Source organism: Sparus aurata, chromosome 12 (genome assembly GCF_900880675.1).
Source record: "Sparus aurata chromosome 12, fSpaAur1.1, whole genome shotgun sequence".
Classification (NCBI taxonomy): Eukaryota; Metazoa; Chordata; class Actinopteri; order Spariformes; family Sparidae; genus Sparus; species Sparus aurata.
Genome location: NC_044198.1, coordinates 13,308,281 through 13,320,593, shown reverse-complemented (window position 1 = coordinate 13,320,593; position 12,313 = coordinate 13,308,281). Strand labels below are relative to the sequence as shown.

The window sequence follows — 12,313 nt, the reverse complement described above, 5'->3', positions numbered from 1 at the left end:
CTGAAAGTAAATCAATCACCTTTAGTCCGGAGGATGGACTGTGCAGCAGTTTGCCTGAGGAGTGAACTCTGACTCATTCTGTGGGAGTTAAAGGTCAGAAAAATAGCTGCAGGCTGAAACGGTACCCAAACAGATCTCTATAAAAATATCTAGGTTATAGCATTTATGGAACCGGTTAAGGTCCTGCTAAATAACAAGAGATCCAACAGATCTTTGAAATCCCTCAAGGTTTGTAAATTTGAGGAAACATCAAGGCCATGATGCACTTAATGGAACAAAGGTTCTCATCTGCGAGCTTCTGTAACGCCTGATAGTTTTATTATTCAATTCTCAGGATCTCAAATTGCTTTGAGGAAATAGGGCCAGGTAGGTCCTCAAAAAGTCCTTGAATTTGTTCTTAAATACTGTGTTTTTTGTTTCTGAATTCTGAAGAAGATCCTCTGTTGCTCATAAGAGAAGCCCTTACAATTAATGATCCCTTGAATTTCCCCTAGATAATAATGAACATCAAACTGAATGAAACTCGCACAGAGTTATTGAAAAGATGTAAAAGAATAGTTTGCACATGTTAAGGTTATTGATTCAGGTTTTCATTTTACCATCTGTCACTGACCTGTGTTATTTTGCTCTAAGGTAAACACTGTTTAATCGATTTACTGCGTCTGTACTTGAACTCACCCTCCCGAGAGGTCATTGTGTTCACTGTTCACATGTCTCCCTCTCTCTCTCTCTACACACATTGTTGCTTGTCTGTTTTCATACTCCTTTCTCTTTCTGTTGTGGGTCCCAATTGTTCACATCAAATCCAACCCTTTTTTTCTCCCTCACAGAGGAAATAGAGAAGAAGCTCACAGCTTACAGGAGAGGAAGCAAGTTCTGGCGGATGCTCATTTTCTGTCAGGTGAGAAACCGGGAGACAGAAATTAAAATTTGATATCGTAGGATTCATTTGGGATAGTAAACTAGACTGCCCTCCTTTAGGATCCAAGCTCTCAAGATCTCAATTAAGAAGAAGCAAATTAGCAGTTGCGGTAGTACTAATGTGTTTAATCCATGTGTGTGTTTCTCAGGGAGGCCCGGGTCACCTGTATTTACTGAAGAATAAAGTGGCAACCTTTGCCAAGGTGGAAAAGGAGGAGGATATGAGCCAGTAAGTTAGTGTTGCACCACTGGGTCCATCTCAGTTTGGTGAATACTTGTTAATGACATCACATTTCTAATGTCTTATAAAGCATCGAAATTTGACATAAACTCTGCCATGAGTATGATGTGAAAAGACTAGCATTAGAGAAATATTTTATCATTAAAATAACCTCACTGCATTTTTATTGAGCCTTTTATTCCACTAATACTCAGAGCAAGGACTCTTGAAAAAATCTTCTTATAAAAGACCTCTGCCAAAATAAATTGGCTCATTCTAGGCCTTCAAATGATCAAAGATTCTGATGCAAATTTGTCATGTAAATGCTCTTTACTCTATTTTCAGAATATTAATACTCCGTCTGAATGCTCTCCAGCTTGATTTAAATCATGCTCAACAGGGACCATTCAACGCCGTCTCTGCATTTGTTTGTCATTTATGAGCACAATCTACTACTCTGGGTGATGCATCCCTCCCAGAGGGGGCATATTTGAATAGATGATATTTACTTGTTTCAGAGATATAAACAAAAGGCTCACCTTCTGTTCCATAACTCTGGGAGAGTCTCTTAAGACAGCTGCTTAAGTGCAAAAGCGCAGAAGTAAACTGCTGAAAAATGACTAGTGCTTGACGTTTATCTCATGGCTGTTTTTCTCTGATTGTTTGCTGCAGTGAATGTAAACAGCAGAGGATTATTTTTCTTTTTCTTTTGTGCATTTATTTTCATGTGAACTGTCAATCAGATTCATTGTATTTGGAGGAAAGAAATCGGACCACGTGTAACTGTTTGTCTTTTGTTCAGATTCTGGAGGAGGCTTAGTCGATTCATGAGTAAAATCAACCCGGAACCCAACCTCATCCACATAATGGGATGCTATGTCCTGGGCAACCCCAATGGAGAGAAGGTATAGACACACAACATTAGCTCCCTTATTCCACACATTTCTTTTTCACAGCGAGGAATGAAAACATGAGGGCTCACCTTTAACACTACTAAAATTTCCAGCTATTTTACAAATCAAAAATATATATATCAAATCAGCACATAAATGGTTCCGACATTTGTGCCACTGAAGCAGTCAAAAGCTAATGTATGGTATTTGGGTCATCAATAAAGTTTATGTCACATAATGTCTGGATTTCACAGAAGATATGATTGTTTAAGGATTATACTCTCGTAGCACTTAACGGTGGCACGTTTGTATTTGTATCTACTCAAGTCAGGTGCTTTCGCATTAATGTGTCATTTGCATATTTGTATGGTTGAAATTATTCAACTTTGAGCAAAAAATTCACATGTATGCAGGGCTTAATTTATTGTTGTGTGGGATGGGATGGTCGAAGCAACGAGACGCCGAGCCGCTGCTCAGCTGTGTAAACTTGGCCATCTCTCAGGGAGAGAGTCGTGTGCAGAGCCAAATCTCTCGGAGGAATAAACACGCTGAGTCAACTCTTCTTATGTTCTGATCCAGAGCTATTTGCCAGCGAGAGCAGACTGTCAGAGATTACTTTTCAAACTTTTGACATTAAAAAGTGGATTTATCTTCACTCGTATTTATCAACCTGACTGCAGCAGCGGTCCAGGGAGGTGACCTCTTTTGTCGGGCATTTGTGTACTGTCATGTTCACTGCCAAGCGGAAGCTGGAGGGGAAGTACACTTTGTTATGAATGTCAGAGAAGAAGGGAAAAGACGACAGAGAACTGGTGAGTGCTGAGTTCAATGAGAGGCTCAGCTTAATTCACATATACACCGTGTGTGTCATTGCTGGCTATCTTAGGGCTAATGTACAGTAAAATAATCTGGCTCATTAGCAACGTAACTGAAAACTTTATTCTCACCACGATTGACAATCTTTTATCACAGTGCATGACAGAATGTACTGGGAACAATTGCTTTGGCTATCAATGATAGCACAGCAGTAATCACATATTTTGTTATGTCAAAAGGCAAACTTGGTCACTTTGACACCCTGCACAATACAAATTGAATGATAGACTGGAAATGCAATTACTGTGGAGTGCAGACAGATAATGTGCGACAGATCTGGAAAGGTGAAATTTGATGCTGAACAATGAATCGATTCCTGAGCTGGCGGGACTGTGGCACGCTGTCACACATGAGTTCGATTCCAATTCATTTGTGACAAGGTCTCAGTTGATTTACATGTTCAAGACCCGAACAACAATGTGCCTCACAAACTTTGATAACCTAGGATGCTCAAGGTGAAGATGTCTGTGTCATTTCTCTCACTGCTGCACTTCTGCTTTCATATTTATACTCGCACTGTGTCTGTTTTGGATCCCCGTCTGTCTGATAATCACCATATTATACTCCTGCCAGTTTCTCCCCCTCTCTTTCTCCACTCGAGAGGAAATAATCTCTCTATCTCTGTAATGCGAGTGAATAGGGCTAAGGAGCACACATGCTTGGTGGCGCTGCACCTCTCTCCACCTGACACGAACAAATAATAATACACATAACCACAAAATCACATCCCAAAAAAAAAAAACCACGGCCATAAACAAGCTCGCTGACAGACTCACACATGCACACGTACAGACACACACCCATAGCCAGCGGTGTTTGTCTGACCTAACTGTCTGTTCCAGTCATGTCTGCCAAAACGCTTTGTTATATAAAATGGATCTCTCCGGGGTTGATGGACAGTCTGGCAGTGTGCAGAACAGACTGCACATCAGTGATATCTCCACCCCTACACACAAACACAAGCAGCAGTTTCAAGAGAGCTTGAATCCAAAACAACAGAAATGGTGTTTCTTTTTTTCTTTTTTTTTTTTTAGGGGGCTGGCTCAGTCCCAAGATCCCAGAGTGATATTTTCACAGGAGGTCTCTATCCAACCTCAGTCAGAAAACAGAAGAAATCAGATTTTTCACTTGTACCGCTTTGTTATTAGTGCTTGTCATTTGGGCCAACTATACACCTGTTCTCCACTGGCAACGACACTATATGGCCAAAAGTATGTGGACACTTGAACATTACATCCGGCACATTATATTCTGCTACAAAGGCATCCTCTCTTCCAGATAGTCTTTTCCACAAGATTTGGGAAGTTGGCTGGAGGGATTTTGCTGACACTCTACACTACAGGGGCTTTAGCAAGGGGGGACCAGTGATGGTGAGCGATAAGGCCGGGAATTACAGCTTTTCCCAAAAATGGAGGTCAGGGCTCTCTGCAGGCCATTAAGGTCTTACGCAAACTGAGAAGAAGTATTTCCTTATTTACTCTGTGCACTGGGGGCTTAGTCATGTTGAAACGGGAGAGGCCCTCTAGCAAGGAATGTGTCCTAAAAAGAACGCCCTGCAAAAATATTATCTATATTGGAAACTTATTAAAGAGACGGATTTTGTGGATATGATCACTACGTTGGTGAAAGCAAGTTTTAGAACAAGTGAAACAGTCGGATGAGATCGGAATTTTAAATCACTTTACTGCAACCCCGATTTAATGTCACAGTATAAACCGCTGTCTAGTACGAATACATCCAGTACTCGCACCCGACTTTAACTGGCTGGCATTGTGTTGTACTAATCATTTGTTTTTTGTTTTATGTGGCTTTTTAATCACATAACCTTCTCACAGAGATAAAAACATTACATCATCAACAGAACACATTACACCCCAGTCTGCGTCTGTTTGCCAGGGATTAAATGGTGTCAACTTGGATCTCTGCTCAATCCATTTTTAAACAGTAGGTTTAACCGTCGCCAAATTCTGCACTCCAGACAGCACAGAACAAACAAACGCAAACACACAACAGTAACAGACAGGAGGATATTTCTAATACCAAAGCAATGTGTTGAGCTAAAGGTTCCTGGCTTGCTGAAATCTCGAGTCACATACGCTGACTTGATACAGAGTCACTCACTGATGCATGTTCATACTGCGCGTGAATATGTGCAGATGTGCATGGGGGAGCTTCAGTCCTGATATAATGTGCTAAAGTACACATTGAAGCTTATCAATATTGACTGATCTGGCAGCCCTGGTAGAGTGGGTTCCCTTTAACGGAGAGGTAAATTAAACCACCCCCTCTCTGTTTTGAAAGTTAAAACGCAATGGTTAATGCATGATTAGTATAATCACTCAAAATATCAAAGGGGTCTAGTTTGATAAGCACAACAATAGCAGATCTGAGGGATGCAGGAGTGAAAACAAAGGCTCAGGATGGAGAATAGCAGGTGAGCAGGTCGGAGAGGCAACCTGACCCAGTTTTCATCCAGAGATTTTCAAGCTAAATCTGCATCATCGTTGGCAACAACGGCCACTGAGTGCTTGTAAGAAGCCACCCAGGACACAGAGGAACATGTAACACATTAATTGAGATGGGCTATTTGCCTCCAGCTCTCTCGCTCGCTACAGACAAGCCACGCCGCCTGCATCTCCGTGGCCGCTCTCTCCTTGACGTCTGGCATCCAGCCATCTTCTTTTATCTTTTTTCAAAGGGATGCAAACACAAAGAATTAAAGCTCCTTTTTCTCTAACACCTCCATTTTAACATCATGAAATATAAAACAAACGGGGGCATTTGGCCTTTGATTTCTCTGACTGGGGGCGCAGGGTGCCCAGATCCCTAATGAGTAAATTCAAGCTAGAAATCAGTGAGCTTCAATTTTTCATGTGCATAAAGTGGCAAGAAACTACAGAAGTGACTAAATTAGACCTAATTATTGTGATCACAATCCATTTTTTAGTGAGCTTGATGCTAGTAGCTACATTAGTCATAATTGTGGTACTATAAGGAGAGTCTAATATTTTCTGAGATGGTGGTACTGGTGTAAAAAATCTGAAAAAACACGGGTCTAAAAAGACAGGAGACACGTGAGAAAAAAGATTGCAATTTAGATTGTGGCTCAAGACAGCGATTAAATAGAATAGAATAGTGATATTGTTTACTGGCCAGATCGGCTATCTGCAGCTGTATCCATTTTTTTCTTTAGATTGATTGAAAAATGGTTTGTTTTGTCCATCTACAATCATACAACACTGAGGAAAAAATCAGCAAATTCACGTTTAAGGAGCTGGAATGCGCAAATGCTTCACATTTTTTTAATGGTCTCACTGGATGCATTTAAAGTGATTCTAAATGACTTGGAAAATAGGACATCTGGCTGTAAATGTTTTGTATGCAAAGATATTATGACTCGGCAATTTGTTATCTGTCTCACTTTAATTGTTATGTTGGTTTTTATGTTTTCAACCGTTTAACTGAGCGGCTGCCTCTCTTGGCCAGGACTCTTAAGAAAGAGATTTTTAAACTCAACAAGACTTGTTTTTGTTTCTGGGTATAATAATGACGAATGTTGTAATTGTTTGCTGTGAAATTACTAATTTTACTTCTAAATGTCATATTGTGGTAGATGTGGTATGACACAAAAACACAGGACTACAAATGCGAAATATCAACTAGCATTTGAAATCTTTCTTCACAAGTTCACAGTTTGATTTTAATCTTCTTTCTTTTAATTTCCTGAGCAGTGGACTCAGATAGGGACTGGGGTCCTACTCTCAACCTTTAACAAGCTCAGAGGCAGACAGGTTATATGAAGACAAGCTGGAGAAATGAACACCTCAGCACATTGCAGTCTCATTTCCTGCTCAGGAAAGAAAATGCATACATCTCTTCGGCAGTAATGAGCTGGATTCATTGCCGTTCTCGTCTGTGTTTATTTGTTTGTTTGTGTGTGTGTTTTGTGTCTGAAGATGCAGACTCCCCTGCTGCAAGTGTATCCAAAAGCAGTAGGATTAATTGGTGTCTGCTTTCTTATCTCGGCCCAACAGCTGTTCCAGAAACTGAAGAATCTGATGAGGCCTTATTCTGTCGAGTTTGAGTCGCCGCTGGAGTTGTCGGCGCAGGGTGGGTCTTGAACAAGCATAAAAAAAAACACACCAAAAGATGCAGCTCACACGCATGCATAGCACCTTATAGATGCATATTCACATGTTGCATCCAGTCACAGGCCGTGTCCTTCTCATTTAAAACAGAGACATGTTCACTCTCCCCTACTGTACTGCTGCTGCACCAATAACTACTGTAAACCTCCCGCTACCTGACCATGAGAGCCCCTAATCTCTGCCCCATCAACGATATACAATTTACACCTTACAATTTTGGCAGCAAAGGAAAAGAGGAATCAAAAGTCATCCTCAAATCAAACCACATTCAACTTTAGTCCCATACAAATCAACCTAGTCTCAAACAAGTTATGGTTACTATGGCACTTTTAGTGCCCAAACCAGACTCAGGATGCAAAAACGTTGACAAAAAATCTTTGCTCGACAAGATTTGGACAGATATATTATCTGTAAAGTAGTTTTGTTTTTCTCTCACTTGGAAATACAAACTAGTAGCATGTTAAGCACAAACCAACCTTGATTGGTAGGGCTGGGTATCACCAGGTACCTCGCGATACGATACTATCACGATATTTTGCCCACGATAATATCACGATACAGCGATTCTGCGATAATCGATATATTGCAAGAAATTTCATCCACGATACATCAGAATTTATTGACTGCACTGAATCCATTTCACAGGAATGACAAAACATTGTCAATCAATTTCACATGAATGACAGCCAAGTAAACAAAGAGTATATTGCACAGTGTCTCTTCTTAACACACACACTGACTACAACTATCATTAAATATCTATATGTGTGGGTTTCAGAGTTACTTAAACCATTTTTTAAATTTTATTTGGTTGTATACCTATGTTTGAATAAAGATAAAGCTGTACTTCGAAGAGGTGTGGTGGTGGTGGGCCAAAAAAATAATTATTTAAAAAAAATTTTTTTTTTTACATTTTTTAATATCGATATTTGGCACCAGTGTATCGATAATGTACCTCAAGACAAAATATCGCAATATATCGTAGTATCGATATTTTGGCACACCCCAATTGATTGGTCAGAGGTCCTTCACAGGACAGTGAGGAGCAACATTGAAAACCCTCTGTTTCTCATATTATGTGTTGCATGATTTTCTTTGCTAAAATAGAAGTGGAAACAAAATATATTGTCCTCATATTGTTCTTGAATAACAAAGTGATCCTGCTTCCTGCTTGACTCAAACTTCCTTGTTTCATTTGCTAATCAAGGCAAAGAGATGATTGAGTTGTACTTCGACTTCCGCCTCTACCGACTTTGGAAGACACGCCAGCACTCCAAACTCTTGGACTATGAGGATTTTTTGTGACGAAGAAACCTGAATACCGGGTGCAGTGGAGCTCTCCAGTGCCACGAGGAACCTGATAAAACTGATCCAACGACTGAACATTGCTCAACTGTAGTGCTCGACCTGTCAACTCAATATAAACAGCTGTACCTGCTATCATCCGGGAGAGGACTGGGAGAGGAGGAAGAGGGATGGCGGGACAAGGAGGCTGAGGACAAAACTAGAATAAGCTGTGCCTCCCCGTCATTTTCAGAGTCAGAGACTCAAAAACACAAAAAGGGCCGAAAAACACACGTAAAAGAAAAAAAGGAGGAACAAGGACAGACACCTGGACTGTCTTAGTCAACAACTCTCTTTGCCTCTTGAGTCTGAAAGCAAAAAGGAGAATCAAAAATTCACATGTGTAAAAACGAAACATCATTTTAGTCACACCTCTGTTGTAAGGACAGACTTTTTGAAGCTAATGTGCTTCAGAAAAAAAAAAAATATCACCAAAATTCATTCTGTCATAATGTGGTTCTATGTTTTCACTGGACCTCTCAGATAATCTCAGTCCCCCAGAGACATACATATACATAATTAACCCATATGTCGATGTGTGTATATATATTACATGAATATATTAGCATAGCTTTAGTCATGCAAATAATACTCCATATGAGAATAATGATGCATCATTTATTTTTGATGTGCATTGTTGTGCAGTTTCATATGGAAATACTTTGGAATAACTCAGGTTTTAGCCATGAAGTAATTAATCTGTTTGTCTATTCTATCAAGATATTGTAATCGTCATTGCCATTGCTTGGAATGAATGTATTATCTCTCTAGAAATGTATCTTCGGTTTCAAGGAGCTGAGCGTCATGTTTTGGTAAAAGAAAAAAAATAATATATGCTTCTTTTGTGTGCGAGTGTGTGTGTGTGTGTGTGTGTGTGTGTGTGTGTTTTCCATGGAAAAAAAAGGAAACATGCAGATGTGTTGTGTGTAATTTTCCTCTTTCGGCTTTTTCTGTTGAAGCAAAAGTAATTGTTCATCCCCTTCATCTCCAAATTTCTTCTCTCGTTCTGTCATTCTAGTATGAATCATGATGTCAAGAGGGATGTTACAGCCATCCAAGTGCTCCTACCCCTGTAGTGTAGGAGCTGCCCTATTGATCCCTCCTGCTCCTTTGCAGAAGGTTCAGGCCACTTAATCGGCCCCTGTCAACAGTGCCAGCTGCTCTCGCTATCTGCCAAACACTCTTGGCTTTTCTTAATGGCAGCCAAATGAGCTTCCGCCAGGTCTCCTTTCGCTGGGCTGTGATCCAGTCTGAGCACCAGAGTTCTCTGAATTAAACAGATCTGCCAGGAGTTTAAGGTGTTTTAACAGCCATCTGCTGCCCCTGTCAAGTGTCAGCTAGTTAAAAGGCAGAAAATGTGCACCAAGTGTGTGTCTGTGTCTGAGAACGTCGCACTACGACTGGTTAATTGTGGAGAGCAACAGCTGAGTCTATCACTGGACAGCTGCCTGAACACACACACACACATACACTCACATACACACAAACACAAAACATTGGGGCTGGGCAGAAAAGCAATGTTAAGAAATAAAGAAATTAAGTCTTATTTTCGTCAAAAATCTGATAAAAAGAAAATAACACTGGTGATGTCATCAGGGCTATCTCAGCTTTGGCTTGACTTTTGACTAGCACACAGCCATCAAACGGAACATGTAAACTTGTGGTAACAACATGTGAAGTAGCGCACACGATCTGCTTGGTGCTCTAATGGTCGCGAGAACACCGCTGCTAGACAACTGTGTATAAAGACATAGAGGCTAACAACCTAGTAAGCTAGCTAGCTGGTAACCAAATGCAGGAAATGCGAAGGCAAAATAATACAAAAGGCAAATATTAACAATTTCCTCAAAGACACAAACTCTATAGGACTAACGTTAGTATAACATATATGAACTTATCATCAAACAAAAACTAGGTTCAAACTTCCACTTTTGCCATTTCCAAAAATGTCAGCAAATACATAACAACTCATGAATTCAGTGTTCAGTGAAAATTTCAATGTGCGAGGTTTTGAATACCACAAGAGGGGGGCATTCATACAGAATTTACTTGTAAACAGGATCCTATTTGAACAGCAATACTAGTCTAAATGTTAGGATATGTTACCATCTTCTGCTTTGGTTTTGACCTTTTTCTCCCAACTTTAAAAAACAATACTAAATTAGTACTTCTTAGACTCCTTTAATTATAAATATCACATTTGAAATACTCTATTCAACAGTTATCAAAGAAAATGTTCTTATGTTAAATATAAACGGGGACAATGACAGTCCATAAGCACTCTAGCCTCAGTTTACCATTTGGATTGTCTGCTTGACACGTTTCGTAAAAGTCTCCGATGGTGAAGGAAAATTAGAAATGCATCAACCTGAGAATTATTCTGAGGCCGGAGTATTGAGCATTTGACCTTCTACAGCTTTGTTATGCCAGTTTCTTAATGTGTCCGCACTTTTTAAAAATGTGGTCACATTTCAGGTGTAATTTTCCCAATATGGCAGCAGTCCAAGGAAACATCGCAAAGTCATGCCATGGCTCGCTGCTCAGCCAATCACAGCGGTGCCCTTAGCTGACATCAGCCTGTGAATGTCAGCAAACATCACCGCTGAGTAGCATAGCTAGTGTAGTTTAAAAACAGTTGTTCGCAGAGGTGATAGGCGTGCAAAAGCTAACAGCGCATGAAGAAAAAGATTTAGCGATTTAACAGATTTCACTGGTCCCAGTCCTGCATAACACATACACGCACATACAAACACACACATACAGGCCAGGATATTCTGCATCTGTGTATGGTAAAATGCTTTTTCATTCGTCATTATTTGTGTGGTTGTGTTAATATTTGGAGAATTATGTGCAGACCTTTTTGTGTTAATGTCAAACCACTCTCATTGGAGTGCTCTCTATCTCCATTCTAACAGAACTCTGGTTTTTATTTTGCTTTTGCCCTCTCTCTGACATTGCAGTGCTGGGCTACAGTTCGTCTGGCACCGACAAGTGCTCTCTCAGCCTGAGTCACGCAGTACATGTTTTCACTACGGATTTAAAATTCACAGTTAAACAACCTGTCACATCGTAGAGCCGTTTAAATTTCAGCAGAAGCATTAAGCTGCCAAATTCTCAAAGATGTTGCCCTCAACAGCTGCTGGGTTTAATGGACTCTTTTTTTTCTAGTACATATCAGAAACATGGAAGCTCAATTCAATTCATGGTTTTCTCATGCCATAGAAAATAGAGGGAAAACTCTCATCTCAAGTTTATGAAGAAAAATCGCTGGTAATTAATATTCAGTTTGAATTTATTGGGCTGAATTGACCATGATGTGAGGAGCACTCTGACTCAGGAGTTTGAGAGAGCTTTCTTGTTTTTCTTCTTCAGTAAAATTAAAAAAACATTCATCATTTCACTGGAAATCTAATTAAAGATGCAAACGTGTCTATTTGTCTCTCCCAGTCTGTGTCATATTATTTGCCTTTTCACATATTGGGGAAATCAAACAAACACAGGAGCGAGGGGTAGTTTCTTATTAGCTTTGGAAAAGAGTATGAACAGAAAGGATCTGTGATATCTGACCTTTTGTTTCATTAAAATGTGTCAAGTAAACTTGAACTTTAAGACACGAGGGACAGAGGCACCTACAAGACTGCAAAGAAAGAAATGCTTCAGATAATTTCTCATTTCAATGACATTCAGACCCCAAAATAAGAACACAGATGATTTATCACTCCTTCATCCCGAGTCAGCAGAAGAAATGTCAATATACGTTTCTGCAAACCATGGATATTCAGGTACTTTACGTTTGATTTGCTGATACTTGACATTTCTTGGTGTTGCTGTGTTTTTTTATGACACACCTATGGTTTGCCGAAACTGACCTGCTTCTTTTAATTACATGACTGAACGAGGTTCACCACTCC

The 12,313-nt window shown here is 40.0% G+C and overlaps 1 protein-coding gene across 4 annotated transcripts in view; it reads left to right on the top strand.

Annotated features, from left to right (window-relative positions):
• The window catches only part of nsmfa (NMDA receptor synaptonuclear signaling and neuronal migration factor a), a 48,890-nt gene extending 37,049 nt beyond the window's left edge, over positions 1 to 11,841 (top strand). For all 4 annotated transcript variants that reach the window (XM_030435964.1, XM_030435962.1, XM_030435963.1 and 1 more), the window contains 5 exons: positions 831 to 901; positions 1,071 to 1,150; positions 1,944 to 2,046; positions 6,945 to 7,020; positions 8,266 to 11,841. In XM_030435964.1, coding sequence (XP_030291824.1) covers positions 831 to 901; positions 1,071 to 1,150; positions 1,944 to 2,046; positions 6,945 to 7,020; positions 8,266 to 8,363 — 428 coding nt within the window. In that variant the 3' untranslated portion in view covers positions 8,364 to 11,841. The remainder of the gene's footprint in view (positions 1 to 830; positions 902 to 1,070; positions 1,151 to 1,943; positions 2,047 to 6,944; positions 7,021 to 8,265) is intronic.
• The last annotated feature ends 472 nt before the right edge of the window (positions 11,842 to 12,313 follow it).